General features: G+C 44.6%; 1 protein-coding gene across 5 annotated transcripts in view; it reads right to left on the bottom strand.

The window, feature by feature from the left end:
* Nucleotides 1-17633, bottom strand: part of PHKA2 (phosphorylase kinase regulatory subunit alpha 2) — a 91083-nt gene that overhangs the window by 50022 nt on the left and 23428 nt on the right. For all 5 annotated transcript variants that reach the window (XM_043895950.1, XM_043895954.1, XM_043895955.1 and 2 more), the window contains 7 exons: nucleotides 15420-15578; nucleotides 12219-12266; nucleotides 10599-10767; nucleotides 6345-6427; nucleotides 3983-4063; nucleotides 2767-2865; nucleotides 840-986 (listed from right to left, as the gene is read on the bottom strand). In XM_043895950.1, coding sequence (XP_043751885.1) covers nucleotides 840-986; nucleotides 2767-2865; nucleotides 3983-4063; nucleotides 6345-6427; nucleotides 10599-10767; nucleotides 12219-12266; nucleotides 15420-15578 — 786 coding nt within the window. The remainder of the gene's footprint in view (nucleotides 1-839; nucleotides 987-2766; nucleotides 2866-3982; nucleotides 4064-6344; nucleotides 6428-10598; nucleotides 10768-12218; nucleotides 12267-15419; nucleotides 15579-17633) is intronic.

Below are 17633 nucleotides of genomic sequence, written 5' to 3'. Positions count from 1 at the left end.
ATGGTTGGAGACCCCATTACCCCTTGGTTTCCAGAGGCTAAAAGCATTTTTCACCAAATCTAAGTGGGATCATCAACATGCAGATTTCGGTTTAGGAAACTTACATTTTTTTTATCATTTCACTGATAACTTCAGTTGGCTAGACTATTGTATAACCTTCTCAGTTTGGTATAATGTGTTATAGTTCCTGCATCTCACCTCAGAGCAGAGATTTTAAGATTTTTTTTTAATGTGGACCATTTTAAAAGTCTTTACTGAATTTGTTACAATATTGCTTCTGTTTCTGTTTTGGCTTATTGACTGTGAGGCATGTGGGATTTTAGTTTCCTAACCAGAGAGGAACACTGCACCCCCTGCATTGGAAGGCAAGGTCTTAACCCTGGACCACCAGGGACGTCCCTGGGATTTTTAATCTCAGTTTAACTTTGGGATCTTCAAGTCCCCAGAATTGTGTGTCAAGTCTGAGGATATTGGGACACATGCATTTTTTTCTGGCAGGGACTGTAGCTTCATGAGATTCTTAAGGGAGTCTGTCTAGGATCTCTAAAGGGTTCAGAAGCTCTGTCTTAGAAGCATAGGAGTGATACGAACTGAGGTTTAAAAGTGCCACCTGGAACTGAAACTCTGCTGCGCAAGAAAAGAACCAGGGCATTGATGGCTCAGAGACTTAATTTTCTCCCCTCCGTTTTCAGCCTTGGGTACCTCCATCTGTCAGTCCCACTCTGATACCGAGAGATCGACCGCAGGGACAGCCCAGGCCTGAGTGAGCTGCTCCACGTCATTCTCTGAAAGGGGCACTTAACACAGGGCAGAAGGGTACCAGTGTGAGCAATGCTTACCTGCAGCTTGGAAATAATTTCATTTTTCGTCACATTAACCAGGTTCACATCTTCCACTGCAAAGGCCGGGAAAGAAATAATGGAAAGAAGCCCAGCATCAATCTCTTTTGACGTCGAGGCTCTTGGCAGCATGGAGAATAGAATAGACTGAACGAAAACCAAACAGGTGTTAAGCCTGGAAGCACTAACAGTTACATACAGCATCTAGCAACTATGACTTGACCCCAAGGGAACATATGAATGAGTTTTTGCCTACCAACATGACCCCTGCTGGGTGACTGCACCTACCAAGCCCATGTGTCCTGTTCCTCACAGGAGAAAAGAGGGTCCTAGTGCTATGCCTAGAGCCCGTGCTGAGAACTGTCTCCCTTCCTTCTATACCTTCTGTTGATACTGCTGGGCCATTAGGGCATGCAGGGGAGGAACTAAGGACTACCTCATCAGGTTAGCGTGTCCTGACTGCAAAGACAAAGAAGAACACACATACAAGACTAGCACAGAGAAATGCCTGGCTTCTGCAGAGGTGACCAGCTGGACTGGGTGACTCAGAAACCACTTAAAGGAGTCAAATCCAGAAGACCACACCAACAGGCAAAACACTTTAGTCCAAACAGAATTAGTTTAGTCCTAGAAAGAATGGCTTACTTAGTGGCACTATAATATGGCCTCAATTATAAGGTGGTTGGATTAGGCACTGTAAACTAAAGGAAGGTGAAATTATAAGGAACAGTTTGGGAAGGAAAGGGACCTAACCCTGCAATCTAACATGTACAGACATGGGACTAGATTCCTGCAAGCACAAGCTTATTAACTCTTCCATGTGAAGAAGGAATTCGAGAACTATGTCCAAATCACACATGAGGACTTGGAGACGCAGAGACTCATGCTGACGGGCATGCAGCTAGTCTGCAACAGAGTTAGGATTCTAACCCAGGCCCAGCTAGCTAGAGAGCTCATGCCATCTCCACTGGGGACTACACATCTACTAAGAAGCATACCAGCTTAACTTTATTAAACCACACCCCAAGAAACAGCAGATTCCCCACTAAGGACTATTTAATGGGGGGGGGGGGGGGAATGGAATGAGCTAGAAGGAGGCTAAATATGGGGGGAACCCTTCAGCTTCAGAACAAAGCTTAATTTTTCTCTAGCCAACTGACCCCCAAGCCCAGTTCTTTAACTAGTCACTCTCCCTAGGCTCTCTCTGCCTGAAACAAACACTACCACTGGAAGCTCTCTGCATACAAGTTTTTATGTCTCTCACTCACACAGCCTTAGCACAGTGCCTGTATACAGTGAGCCCCCAGTAAATAAGAGTTTGCTGATTTGCTAGCAACTGGTGACCTACTGTCTGATAAATGGAGCCACCTAATCTGCCCCAAATCACCCCTTTCTCTAACCTGTGTTTCATGGAGGTTTTACTGATTTGCCTTTTCTCCCATATCATCTCTCCTCCACCATTCATTTTGCCACTACCCTCTAACAAGACTCCACTACCTGTCCAAGTGAACTACTACTTGTCAATCATCAAATTTGGGGACCTCATGAAATAAACCTAAGAGAAAACCATCTACATGCTCAAAAAAAAAAAACAAAAACGTAAAACTGACTTCACCTCCAACAGAACACAGGTGTCTTGACTGCTGACTCCATACAAACACCACTGCTCTATCTTATGTTTGCACAATCCTTTCTGGCTCACAAAGTACTCTGACCAATTAAGTTGATTAACTGTGATTCTCATGACCACCTTGTGCAGCAGTGGGGGTAAGTCCTAGTACGCCCACGTTATGGATGAAGGAACTGAAGCACAAAGAAGCCAAGAGCCACCAAGCTAGGAAGCTGGGGAATCTGAACTGGAGCCCCAGTCCTCTATGCCATGAGTCTCCGTCTTTACTCTCTGAATGTGAGAACCTTGAGCCATCACCTGGCAGTGTTCCACCTCATCCGGCAGGACATGGATCACAGACTTGCGACCTCCATGGGCTCCAAAAAGGTCCAGTTCATCAATTGCTTCAAGGGCTGCCTACAAGCACAAGTATGAATTACTGAGTATGGGTAGTACACATACACTCCCATATCTCATACTTCTTTTTCATTAAGCAATCGAACATATATGTTTTCCCAAAGGTGATGAAATTCGTCTTTAAAATCCAGCTTAAGTATCCTATACTCGTGTTCTATCCTTATTTTCAGAGCTTTCCTGTGTTTTGCCTCATTGCAGGAACAAGATAGAGAAAACAGAAAACCATTTCCCAAAATGGAATTTGTATTCTACCAAAAACCAAATATTAACAACATAGCATCATGCGTGTAAGGGGTGGGGGCTAAATTCACGATTGGTTTTTCTTTCACCTATTTCAGTGGTTAACTTCTAACATTAGCATGTTTGGCACTTAAGAAAGTAAACTTTTTTAGTATTAAGTATGTTTTCCATCGGTTGACCTTAACAGAGAATATTTATTGTCACTTTAAAAATTATAGTTCTGGAGTCTGTACTCTGTAAAATTCTGCTTCAGCCTTGAGGAAGAGGGGATGGAGGAGCCATGCTAAATATCTAAGGCAACAGATGTCAACTGGTGGCCAGCTGGCTGAAATTGCCCCATGGTCATGTTTGGTTTGGCCTGAGGAAGTTTTTACAATCATCTTAAATTAGAACACCTTTACAAAGTCTGCAGTGTCCTCAACACATGCCACTCCCGCCCCATTATTTTTCTATCTGGCTGGCTTCACTTGTTTATATTATGTGCCTGACCTGACCCTGTAGACTTTTAAACTTGTGAGCCCTGCCCTACAAAATGTTCATATTCTTCAGCCCTCTTTATGACCCAGGAAACAAGACTGGACATCATATATCCAGTTTTTTAGATAACAGAAAGAGCTTAGAGGCATGGGTGATGATGCTGGATAATAAGGAGGGAATGCACTGATTTTCAGGCATAGGCAGATTTAGGTGTAGGAAACCTCCATTATTTACCTATAATTTCAGTTGGTTGGGGTACATGTACCACTTGAATTTCATACTTGCTGTTGACTTTTGAAAAATAAGCTAACCAGATGAAATCCAAACCCCTGAGGATAAGAACCAAACCAAAGCCATTAAAGAGGCACAGAAGGAAGGACTAACAGGACCAGACTGTCACCTTGGCCATCCCTACGGAGCTTGCATTCAATTCTGGAATACCCTGATTAGTCTTATCTCCACGTTCCCACATTCCATAATCCTGTTGGAGAAAAAGGGGAAAAGAGGTATTAATAGGTGACAAGTATTATGGAAAAATGATTCCTTTACGTCCCTGCAGGCATCATGAAATGTGACTATCTCTTCTCAAAGGGTACCAAATTCATGCCTTTACACACTCAAGCTGTATTCTTTCTTGATTTCAGTTCATTTGACCTCTGGTTAGAGTTCTGGAAATAAATACTCGAGTAGAACAAAAATGCATGCGAATACACCCAGTTTTCTTATATCTAAAAGTTATTCATTTGTAAGAAACTCATGACGTGTAGAGAACAAAATATTTTATCTTAAAAGGCTGACATTTATTCAGCTAATACGTCTAAACTTGTATTAAATTGTAAGATGGAATAAAGAAGAAATGGGTTATAACTGGGTGAAATCAACCAAACCATTTAAAATAATTTAACAGATTACCTTTTGAGAAAAAAATGCTCAGCAGTAATGGGTGCAAAGTCAAAACTGAGGCTCAGAACACTAAACTTGCCTGGTATTTTGAAATGAATTAATATGAATTGGCTTAGGACAGCCCATCCACCTAGAGGACTTGATACATACATACTTAACTTTTATAGCTCATATTTTCACTGAAGAAACCCAGGCACTGGATACCGTTTTGAAATAATGCTGTATACACTATTGAAGGATTACAACCCACGACAAACAGGACCAATGCCAACATTCTGGCACTTATTATTATTAGAGAAAGATAAACATTTTCAGAATGAGACATTTTAGACTCAGACACACTAGAGTGACTTTAGACTCTTCCCTGCCGTGCAGGCCTCGTGGCTGACTCCAGGACCCCTTCCTTCAGTCCTCTGCACAGCGGGGCCTTTCCACGCCAACCCGTCTTCATTCCAACCCTGGAGCCGAGTGCCTGATTCATCCTTAAAAACTGCTTTGATCAGTTTGCTCTCCAGCATGAGACTCTAACCTGACGGCCTGTTTATTCCCTAGTGGATCGTGTTCAAATCCCTCTCTCTGATGGCCTTACCTCTATGATCCAGCCCCACACTTCCTGCCTGTCCACAAGCTGACTTTACTTCCTACTATTCTGGAGCACTCAGCTGTCACCCTAAGAATACACCTTTACTCCACCCCCTCTTTCCCCAATCACCCCTCCCCTTGCCCCACACTCACAGCCATTCCTGATACTCTCGCACCCCTTTCCCTCCTCTTGCTTATCTGAGCCCTACTCATCTACCAACATCCAACTCAAGTTCCACCCTTTCTACAAAGCCTTCCCCAGTTTCTTCAGACCAGGCTTTGTCAACCTCGGCGGTGCTGACATTTGCAGCCTGCTCCTTCTCCGTTGTAGGAGGGCTGTCCTGTGCACTGTAGGGTGTTCAGCAGCATCCCTGGCCTCCACCCACTAGATGCCAATAGTACCCGCTCTCCTGTTGTCAACATCGAAAATGCCTCCAGACATTGCTTGGTTTCCCTGGCAGAGCCAAAGACTGCTCCTGGTGGAAGATTATTGCTTCAGACCTGGGGTCAACAAGCGCTTGCCCTGGTACTGAATCTGGTCTGCTACACCTGTGATCCAGAAATAAGGTCTATTTGGGACACAGCTGCACTCACGAGGTCACAGGATGTCTGCAGCTGTTTGTGTGGTATCAGTACAATGGCAGAGTTAAACAGCAGCAAGAGAGACCACGGAGACTGGAAGAGCTGAGAAGATTTACTCTGACCCTTTCCTGAAAAAGTTTGATGATCCTTGCTTTGACATTGGTGGCTCTTTATTAAAAACAAAAAGCAAAGTCTAGCCTTTCATTATTGCTCTTCTGGCCAGCTTTGCAGTTTAGCTGTTCTCTACAAGTGAGTGAGGCTCAGCTCTCCGTAGCAGACAGCAGCCCGGAGGAACTGCGTGTGTAGTTATTTCCACCCACACACACCTAGCCCAGGGCACCTGTCTGGGCCCAGCCTCTCTCCCTGTGCGCTGCCTGGGGCACTGATACTCGTGGTGTTGCCCTTCACCCTGATTCAGGCTCCCAGTGCACACGCCACAGGGTATTTGAGGATCTTATTTAAAATAAACCTAATGAATTCAAACAGAGCATATGGCACATTTCAACAACAAAAGCTCCCCAACTGGGTTCCTGGACACAGATGTGCACTTTGTGTGCAGAGGTGACATAATCTTATACCTCTAATCTTGCTAACCTTTGGGCCAGCCCCAAACAGCCTGGCCCTCAAACAGCTGTATGATTTCTATCCTTCCTGACGCTGTAACACTGGAAAATAAACACTGGATTTGAACTTACAGCAACTTTATACGCAGCTTCTATGTAAAACACAAGATTCTGTATGAAGGCCACCTCGTCAAGAGTGAAAATAATACGTAAGCCTACAAAAGAAAAACAAACAATAAGTTTACGGAGTTATGTTGTAAAGAGAGTTGCCAATTACAAATGACAAATCTTATACTAGAAAATAAATCATATACCCTCTTTTGCATATTTCTTACTAGGGCATCAAAAATTAAGTATGAAGTCAGTCATAAAAGTTAATGTCTAATTCAGGAAGGAAAGAGGGGAGGAAAGAGGGAGAGAAGGATAAGGAGGGAAAGACGGAGGAGGGAAGGAAGAAAGGAAGGAGGGAAACAGGATGGGAAAGGAGGAGGGAGGTAGTGAATAAGGGAGGGAATGAGAAAAGGAAAAAGGAAGGAGGGAGGGAAGGAAAGAAGGAGGGAGGGAAGGAAGGAAGGTGGTAAGAAAGGAGGGAAAGAAGGAAAGATAGAAGGAGAAAAGCAAGGAAGGAAGGTGGACAGAAGGGGAAAAAGATACAAGGGAGGAAGGGAAGGAAAGAGAGGGAGGGAAGGAAGGAAGGAGGAAAGGAAGGAGTGATGAAAGGAGGGAAAGAAGTTGAGAGGGAAGGACAGAAAGAACGAAGGAAGGAAGTAGGGAAGAAAGGACAGAGGGAAGAATGGAAAGAGGGCAGGAAGAAAGGAGGGGAGAAAGAGAGGGAGGAAAGGAGAGAAGGAGGGGAGGACAGGAAGGAGGAGGAAGGTGGAAAGGATGGAAGGAGGGAAGGATGGAGAGGAGGAGGGTAAGATGGAAGGAAGGAAGAGGGATAGAAAGGAAGAAGAAAGGGAGGGAGGAGGGAGGGAAGGAAGAAAGAAAGGAGGGATGGAAGGAGGGAGAGAGGGAAGGAGGGATGGAAGGAGTAAGGGTTAGAGAGAGGGAGGGCAGGAAGGAAGGAGGGAAGGATGGAAGGTGGGACAGGGAAAAAAATAAGGAAGGAGAGAAGGAAAGAGGGAGAAATGAAGGAGGGAGAGGGAAGAAGAGAGGAAGGAGGGGAAGAAAGAGGGATGGAATGAAGGGAGGAGGGGGAGGGAGGGAAAGAGGGAGGCAACGGGGAAAGAAGGAGGGAAGGAAGGAGGGATGCAGGAGGTGAGGAGAGAGGGATGGAAAGGAGGAGGGAATGAAGGAGGTGAGAAGGGAACGAAGGAAGGAAAGGCAAAATGAGGTAGGGATGGAAGGGGAAGGAGGGGAGGGAGAGAAGGAAGGAAGGAGGGTGGGAAGGAGGGGTAAAGAGGGAAGGAGGCAGGGAGGGCGGGAAAGAAGGAAGGAAGGAAGGAGGGAAGAAATGAGAGAGGGAAGGAAGGTAGTAGGGAAGAAAGGCAAGAAAGGAAGGATGGACAGGAAGAGGATGGGAAGGAAGGAGGGCAGGAAGGAGGGAAGAAAGGAAAGGAGGGAAAGGACAGAGGAAGAAGTCAGGGGAGAAAGGAGGAAAGGAAGGAGGGAGGGAGGGAGGAGGAAGGAGATGGAGGAAGGAGGGAAGGACAGATGGAAGGAGTCAGTGAAGGAAGGAGGGAGGGACAGAAGGGAGAAATGAGGGAAGGAGGGAGAGAAGTATGGAAGGACTGAAGGAAGAAGGGTAGAAAGGAAGGAGAGAGAGAAGGAGAGAGGGAAGGAAGGATGGTAGAAGGGTAGGAAGAAGGGAGGGATGGAAGGAAGAAGGAAAGGAAGGGAAGGAAGGAAGAAGGCAGGGAGGGAAGTAAAGAGAGGGAAGGAGGGAGGGGAGGAAGCAAGAGGGAGGACAGGATGGAAGGATGGAAGGTGAGAAGGAGAAAGGGAAAGAAGGAAGGAGACAAAGAGGGAGAAAAGGAAGGAAGGATGGAGGGAACAAGGGAATGAAGGAAGGGAGGAAGGAGGGAGAGTTGGAAGGAGGAAAGGAGGGAGGGAAGAAAAGAACAAGGGAAGGGCAGAGGCAATGAGGGAGGGAAGGAAGGAGGTAGAGAACGAGGGGCAGAGGAGGGAAGGAGAGAGGGACGGAAGGAAGGAGGGGAGGAGGCGGCAAAGGGAGGAGGAATGAGAGGAGGGAGGGGTAGAAGGGGAATGAGGGGATGGAAGGAGGGTGGGAAGGAAGGTAGGAAGGAGGGAAGACAGGAAGGGTGGAAGGAGCGAGGACGGGAAGGAAGGAGGGAAGCAGGGAGGTAGCGAAGAAGGAAGGAAGGAATCAGTGGAGGAAGGAGAGGAGGAGGGAGGGATGAAAGGATGGAAGGGGGAAGAAGGGAGGGAAGGAAGAAACAAGAGAAGGAAAGGAGGAGGGATGAATGGAAGGAACGTGGGAGGGATGGGAGGAAGGATGGAAGGAAACGGGGGGCGAGAAAAGGAAGGAAAGGAGGAGGGGATGATTTATGGAGGGAGGGAAGAAAGGAGGGAGGGAGGGAATGAGAGAGAGAAGCTAAGAGGGAAGGAAGGAGGGAGAGCAGGAAGGAAGGAGGGGCAAAGGAAGGATGAAAGGTAGGAAGGGGAAAGGGGAGGAGAAGGAAAGGGGAAGAGATGGAAGGAAGGAAGGAAAGAAGGTGAGAAGTAAGGAGGAAGGATAGAGGGGGGAAAGAGGGAAGGATGGAAGGAAGAAAGGAGGGAAGGAAGAAGGAAGAGAAGTGGAGGAGGGAGTGAACAAAGGATGGATGGAAGGAGGGAGGGATGGAAGAAAAGAGGGAGGGATGGAAGAAAAGAGGGAAGGAAGGAGGGAGGGAAAGAGGGAACGAGAGAGGGAGGGAAGGAACAAAGGAGAGGAGGGATGGAAGGAAAAGGAGGGAAGGACAGGATGAAGGAAGGAGGATAGAAAGGAAGGAGAGAGGCAAGATAGAAAGTAGGGAGGAAAATAAGGAATGAGGGAAGGATGAAAGGAAGGAGGGACGGAAAGAGTGAGGACAGAAAGGAGGGAATGAAGGAGGGAGCCAAGGAAAGATGGAAGATAAGAAGGGCTCTGCTTCTGCATGTGTGCCTAGGAGTAGAAATGATTGAAAGAGAAGATGTGAGGCCTTCATATACGTGTGGGATTTGTGCAGAGAAGATCCCACAGAGCCAGCATTTTAGCCCAGCACAACCACTGTCTTATCCTTGAGTAAACCACAGGGTGGGTATTTCCCCCCAATGACCGGGTTGGGAAAGGAGAGCCCCCAGCTACAGGCAATGGCTCTTCAACTCATGGAAAGGCCAGCTCCCAGCACCTGCCCAGGAGAGCAAGCCTAAATGTACAGCTGGTTATGACAAATACATGTATTTTTGAAGTATGAATTCTTGAAACTGGTGTGGGTAAGATACGTACTCTTACATCACTTGGCGGGGGGGGCGGGTGGTTAACTGGTAAAGTAAAAAAGAAAATGAAAGTGAAGTCATTCAGTCGTGTCTGATTCTTTGCGACCCCATGGGCTACAGCCTACTAGGCTCCTCCGTCCATGGATTTTCCAGGCAAGAATACTGGAGTGGGTTGCCATTTCCTTCTCCAAACTGGTAAACTGTTCTGCAAACAATATGGCAATGAGTATAAGTAGCCTTTGAATGATATCAAACTAAGAGAAGGAAGCAAATAGATATGGGGGTCAAAGTTTGTATTGTAATACAGTTATAATAGGTAAACAAATAAAAGAATAAAGGAATAGTTTAATTATGGAATATCCATTGGTAAAGTCACTAAAATTGTTTATGAACACCTTTAATATTATGGGGGAAATGCTTAAGTTATAATGCTATGTAATAAAAACACTATATGTATACCATATGACCTTAAATATGTTTTTTAAAATACAGTGGAAAAAAAAACCTGGAGGAGACACATTCAAATGAAAATTATCAGTGAGAGTTTTTTCCTTTGTATTTCATTATATTTTCCAAACCATCTACAGTGAGCTCACCTTAACTTTCATAACCAAAAAGTCCTTTTTAAGTCCCAGGTTTATTCACAAAGCCATAACACTATTATTTCCTGATTTCTCCTATTTTTGGAGTTTCACATTTGCAGTCTGAAGTAAATGCAAAGCCTTTGACCCCGGAGCATGAATTTACAGGACTGGAGGGAACAGCTTTGTGAAGCAGCAGCTAAGTGGCCTAACTCAAGGTCCTGCGAGGGCTCAGGAGGCTGACTGTCAACAGAGCCACAGAATCAGGGGATATAATATAATGCAAAAAAGCAGCTTATTTTGAATACTGGTCAATGCCTGCCCCCCCCCGCCCCCTTTTGGATGGTCACTCCCAGTTCAATGGGCTCCATCAGGCCTGGCTTACCGGAGGCTGTCATCTGGGCCAGGAACAGGAGGAAGAGTGAGGTGGCGTCCACCTGGAGGTGGCCCCACTGGTCGTCGCCCACCACAGTGCTGCAGGTGGCAGTGTTGTACTTGGCGTGCAGGCTGTCCTCAGTACTCTGAGTGTGCTTGAACCTCTCCACTTTATCCACCTGAGGAAGACAGCAAGCCAGCTGCATGGAGCTGAGGGGTTCATGGCTGGCAGGGTCATTATCTTGGATTTAGACCTTTTATCTGTTACCTCTGGGAGACAGAGGGATGGAAGGTAGGGGACGGATGTTCACTAGTGAGCCTCACACAGAGGGGCTGTATGTGTGTCTGTGTGGCTCTTCCTGCCCATCACCAGAAATGTCTTAGTCTACTGGGATTTTAACAAGCTCTGCAAGCTTGAGAGGTCAAGCCAAAGGGTTTCCTTGTCTGCTATTCCCAGCATGAGCTGTGACACATAGTAGGAACTCAATGAGAGGGAGGGAAGGAATGAGGGAAGAGGGGAGGACGAGGCCCTTTTCTTCCTCTGTAAATTTCTTCTTTAAATTTCCAATCCTATTTCCTTATGTTGAAAAGAAAAGAACAATGATGCTTTTGAAAACTAATGGGAACGTGCCGATCACGGGTGGGGACTGTACCATATTCATCTTGGAATCTGTGCAGATCCTAGTATGATGTTCTGTACACAGTACATGCTCAAGAAATTTTCTACCCTCACTGAAAATACCAGTAAATATTAGTCAAGTTTTAAAAACTCAAGCATTTCAACTCCAAGTGAAAGCAGTTCAGTCGTGTCCAACTCTTTGCGACCCCATGGACTACACAGTCCATGGAATTCTCCAGGCCAGAATACTGGAGTGGGTAGCCTTCCCCTTGTCCAGGGGATCTTCCCAACTCAGGGGTCAAATCCAGGTCTCCCACATTGCAGGCGGATTCTTTACCAGCTGAGCCTCAAGGGAAGTCCTCAACTCAAAGAAACCCTTTTATAAACTCAACAGAATAAACAACAGCACACTGCTTTCTAGGAATGACTTTTCAAAACAATGTTTTCTTCCTTGTTTAGAAAAAGGGCATGTTCTTCTTTTACAGAAGTGAGTGAAAGTTGCTCAGTCATGTCCAACTCTTTGCAACCTCATTGACTATAGTCCATGAAATTCTGCAGGCCAGAATACTGGAGTGGGTAGCCTTTCCCTTGTCCAGGGGATCTTTCCAACCCAGGGATCGAACCCAGGTCTCCTGCATTGCAGGCGGATTCTTTACCAGCTGAGCCACAAGGGAAGTCCAAGAATACTGGAGTGGGTAGCCTATTCCTTCTCCAGCGGATATCCCCAACTCAAGAATCAAACTGGAGTCTCCTGCATTGCAGGTGGATTCTTTACCAACTGAGCTATGAGGGAAGCCCTGAAAAGACTTTGAGAAAGTATTCTCTGAGTCTGGTTCTATGGTATATTAAAATTACTGAAGATAATTTTAAAAGGAAAAAGTAAGCTAAATTTTTTCACTTTCTCCTCATTTTGGGAAGTTCAAAACACTCTAAGACTGATGGTTGTCACCAGAAAAATGATAAAGCGCCCACTCAGATGACCCAAAAATACATCTGTTGTTTTCTGCCTACCTGTCTCATCATGCACTGGAGAAGACCTCGCATCAGTTTCACCACATTCTGTAGAAATAAAATGGGATCAGTAACAAGGCCAGCTTCCTTGGTCCATGAAAACAACCTCCTCCCCATATGACAGGTAAGCCAGTGCTGCCTGGAACCTTCCCCAAGAAGGCATATACAAGCACTTATTCAGATTATTTCTACTTCTCCATTCCATCACAAAGAAAGAAAATCTTGATGAAGTGACTTATCTCAAATAAAGATGTTGGACCAGATGGTATCTTCTGGTGCTGAAATCCAGTGACTCCTGCTATTTTATTCAAGACAATTTTTATAAGCCTAGTACCTTGGAGCTTTATGTCTCAATTCTTAGTAATTTATTTTTGTTATACTATGGATGAATTAAGTCCACCCTGCCTGCCCTAAAGTAACGATGCTTTGCTAAAACAGCCATTTGTGACACCATTACTAGACTATTGAGTAAAGTTCTTACAAAATGCAAGTAGTTGCCAAGGTTTCTTAGTAATACATATTAGAACCAATTATGGACCTAGAGAGTGTCATGCTGAGGGAAGTAAGTCATACAGAGAAGGAGAAATATAGTATAACAATTATTATTATAAATAATAATAAAAACATGATAATCAGCCATTCTGTTCCGGTATTGTACAAAACACTTTACTTAGAGTCCCACTGAGTCTTGCAACACCCTTATGAGATGAGTGTTATTATTTCCCCACTTTACAATGAGGAACTTGAGGCTGATGAGTCAACACTGCTCAAGTCTCTCAGCTGGCAAGGGGTGGAGCAGGACAGAGCCCAGGTCCTCTGGAGTTTGAGCTCCTCGTCAATACATTATATTGCTTCTCTCTTCCTCCACAATTCAGACCCACTGAAAGATGGTCTTCATACGTCCTATTAAATCCACTAGAAAAAGACTTCACAAGTGGCTAGAGAATGGGGGTGTTTTTAGGTCAAAGTAGGCAGGCTGAAAGAAGTTCCCTCCCGGGGCCATTAGCATCTCCTCTCTTACACAATGAACATGGTTTGCAGGCTAAAACGTAGTGAAGGGCCACCAAAGATAATTATGGGAGAAAAGTTTGAAATGGATCACCCTTCAGATTCTTCCTTCTCTAAAATCCTAGGATTCTATAGTATAATCTCAATTTATGTCAGAAACTCTTTTGATGCAGAAAATATTACCCTATAATTAAAAGGTATAATTAACACTGTCAAAATTAACATTTCCTACAGTGTGTAGCACAAACATTTGCCAATTGACTTCCCCTCAAATAAGGTTATTTTCCATTATGAAGAGGCCCAGCGGTTCCCAACTGGGGGTGACATTAGCATCCCCTGGGGGTGGGGGAGCATTTAGAAATATGGGGGTGGAGGCATTTTTATTGTCACCTTGATGGGGATGGGAGCTGTAGGCATTTAGTAAGTAAGAACTAAGGATGCTACATGTCCTGCAATGCATGGGACAGTCTCACACAATGAGCAGCTGTACTGCCTAAGCCCCAAAGGGAATAGTGTCCATGTCGAGGATCATTGGAAGATCCAGTGTTATTTTCCATAATCAAGGGAGACGTCTCCTGTAGTTATTAACCACACTCAACAAATCAAACAATGTGGTCTGTTTGTGCCTCTCTATTGTGTCATAGAGCGGCAAATCTAGTCAACTCTAACCCAGATCAGAAATTGCTTACAGAAGAGAGGTAGTGGGGGTGTGGGGGTGGGGGTGGGTGGGTGTGTGTGTGTGTGTGTGTGTGTGTGTGTGAGAGAGAGAGAGAGAGAGAGAGAGAGAGAGAGAGCATTCAATGCTTGCTGTGTGCATGTTAAATCCTACCCCCAAGCGCCAAGACTAGGCGATCTCACCTCTGGCTCAGCACGTCTGGTCAAATTCAAATGGCCCTTTCCCTGATCACACAGGCTTCCTCTCTCAGCTTCCCCACTGCTGACAAGGCCGCCTGCCACTCAGGCCCACTTGGTTTATGATTGGGCCACAAGGATTCTCCCTGGAACTGATGACCCACTGGCTGTGTGGGTCAATAAGCAGTGTGCCAATCAAAGACAAATCCCAAAGGCTCTCAAGCTCCTTGTACACATCAATGCTCCTTGTAGGGTAAGGGAGTTAGATAAGGTGAGGTTTGGAAAAAGAAGGAGACCGGCACTTTAAGGATCAGCTTTAATGAGGTGAGAAGGGGCAGCAGTCAGATTAGTAACCTGCTGCCCTAACCCAAGAAAAGAGTAAGTACATATAGGCATATATGTGGAAATCTACTGTCTTAAGGGGGCCTGTTCTTCTTCAAGATTGTTTGGAGTAATTATCTCTTAAACGGCTGGGGCAAGGAATTCTGGAGATCAGCCAGAGGCTGGACCTGCTGGGAGCTGAGCGTAATCAACCTTAATGTCTATTTTTTTCTTCCTGTGAGAGAGTTCTTTATTTTGCATAGAATGGTGGGGAGGACCCGGAGGGGAGTTTGAACTGCAGGCTATTTTGAGCCATGTAACTTTCCTTCACTCCTTACTTCAACACTATCACTCAGAACACTCTGAAAATACCTCCATGCTCAGGGGCAGATTATTTTCTTACATACTTAGTGATGGCAAGTCTTTGCTTTGGTAGGTATGTTGGTTTCTGATTTTGGAAAACAATAAAGGACTTCATTGTGCCATATGATAACACGGGTATGAAAACTGGACAATACCAGTGTGGTTCAAAATTAAAGGGTACTGCAAATTAATAAGACTGCTTTGGAATGACTCAAACTAGAAAGGCATTTTGCAAAACTGTTTTAAGTAGTGGCAATACTATTTGAATAAATACCCTTTCAACATGAGAACTCCACAGAGCATACATTTTGGAATGTGGAGTTCGAGTATGCTGCTTTAAAAACAATCATGTTAGTTTATAATGACATCTCATACATGAGTTATGTATAAAACTGACAGCACGTGTGAGAGAAATGTAGTTAGTTAGAAATTTGGATGTCTACTCAGTGTGACTGTTGTTTTTTTATGGAGGGAAAAAAAATCTCAAAAGGAGAGACATGAGAGGTTGAGAGACCAAAGTGTCTCCCCCAAATATCCTAGAACAGAAACGGAGCCGACATCTGCACCAGGCTGTTTTGCACACAGTTACTCCTTGTAGGCTTTTCAGTCCAAGGAAAAGGTGCTGAGCACCAGGCCAGAGGTGCCAGTCAGACTTACCTGCTCCAGCTCGTAGGCCTTGGCCTTGTCCTCGTCGCGGTCAGCGTTCTTGCGGTAGGCCATGCCCAGGCCCCACACGGCCAGGATGCTGTAGATGTTATCCCGTACCCAGGCGTCCTTCTGCTCATGACTAGCTGACAGCAGCCCCGTGACGGGATTCTATCAGAGAGAAGACACGAAATGATAGCACCACCTTTCACCCAGCACCTGGGCCAGGAACTCTCACCCCAAGCAGGGCACAATGAGGACTGGGACGAGAAGTGAAGAGCCCAGAGTTCCAATCTTTGCCCTGCTACCAGTGTGATCTTGGGTGAGCAGTGACATCACTTTTCTAGGTTTTGGTTTTCTGCATAATGAGGATATTAGACTAAAAAAAATCTCTAAGGCACCTTTTAACTTGTAGTACTTGTTGTTTTGCTTTCAGATGAGACCATACTGTTCTAAGTGACAAACAGAAGAAACAGCAAACAGAAAAAGCCTACAAGGCTTTTACAAATCTGTGTGGTATGGAATTAATTCTTCCTCTCCTGTGGTGTTTCCACCCCAATTGGTAAAGTACTGAACATGAGAGCAAGGAGCCCCACTCCACCACTCCAGCTCTGTATGCCTGGGGAAACTGCCTGCCTTAAAAAGGAGGCACCAAGCAAGAGGCCATGGGGGGGTGGGTCCTATGGAGCTATGATATCACCAGTATTTAAAAGGGCAGCTGAGTCACTAAAAAGCCAGACCTTCACAAAAAAAAGTGTACACAAATATTCATAACAGCATTATTCATGATAGCCCCAAAAAGGAAACAACCCAAGTGTCCATCAACTGATGAATGGATAAACAAAACATGATCCAAACAATATTATTCCTGAAACAATATTCCTGAAATATTCAGGAATAAAAAGGAATGAAGTACTAATACAGGCTACAGCATGGATGAACCTTGAAAATATTATGCTAAGTAAAAGAAGCCAGTTACAAGTCTACATACTGTATGATTTCAATTGTACAGAACGCCCAGAATAGAAAATCTATAGAGATAGAAAGTAGATGAATAGTTGTCTAGGGCTGCAGGTAGGAGTGGGTAGGAGGAAATAGGGAGTGAGGGAGTGACTGCTAACAGGTTTTTTTCCTTTTGGGGGGGTGATGAAAATGTTCTAAAATTGACTGTGGTGATGATGTACAACTCTGTGAATATGCTAAAAAATCATTAAATTATACATGCTAGATAAATTGTATGGTAAGTAAATTATATCTCAATAAAGCTATTTTTTTTAGAATCTAGTCCAATAAACTCTGTGCCTAGAAATAAAATTGATAACATAGGAGAAGAGTCACATAAATATAAAGCCTCTGTTGACTTTTCCTGAAATTATGCAAAGAAATATGTATCTAATAAAATACATCATAGCAATCGAAACCTTGCCAGCTTAAAATATTACTCAAAAGTCTACTAAATTATTTACAAAAGGGCTCATTAAAAAAAAAAACTCTGTTGGGGGACTTCCCTGGTGGTCCAGTGGTTAAGCATCCGCCTTCCAGTGCAGGGGACGCAGGTTTGATCCCAGGTCAGGGAACCAGATCCCACATGCCCACAGGGCAATTAACTCTGCACGCCGCAACTAGAGAAATCCTCATGCTCTAGAGCCTGTACTCTGCAACAAGAGAAGGCCGTGCACTATAACCAGAGAAGCCCAGTCATTCTGCAACTAGAAAAAATGCCCATGTGGTTCAACAAAGAGCCAGTGTGCTGCAACGAAGACCCAGCACAGCCAAAATGAAAACAAATGAAATCAAAAAAGCAAGAAAAAAAAACTCTGTTGAGTACTTTCAAAGTGAATGCCAAGGTAACTAGGTAAAAAAATATTGGCATAGTTTCAGATAGTCCCACCTAAGGAATTAAATATTTGACTTTCTCTTTTAACTAATCTATGCCCTCTTCAAAAACATCTAAAACACAACTGAGACTCCTTTAGGGAAAGCAGCATTCCATGTATTGGTATTGTTCTACAGCCAACAACTATAAACCAATGATATCAAAAATCAACCAGAAGTGAACTGTAGGAATGGCTAAAGGAAGGTACAAGTCTTTTCCCAATAGTGGACTCCTGGAGTTCTTTTTTAAAAAATTACTGGCACAAACAAGGCATATCATAAGCATTTTTATCTGTTCTGGGGCCATCAGGAGATCCAGAGAAAGAACTCGGCCCCTCCCTGGCGTACCTA

This window comes from Cervus elaphus, chromosome X, assembly GCF_910594005.1.
Source record: "Cervus elaphus chromosome X, mCerEla1.1, whole genome shotgun sequence".
Taxonomy (NCBI): Eukaryota; Metazoa; Chordata; class Mammalia; order Artiodactyla; family Cervidae; genus Cervus; species Cervus elaphus.
Note: the sequence above shows the minus strand (reverse complement) of the source record. Positions and strands in the feature narration are given on the sequence as shown.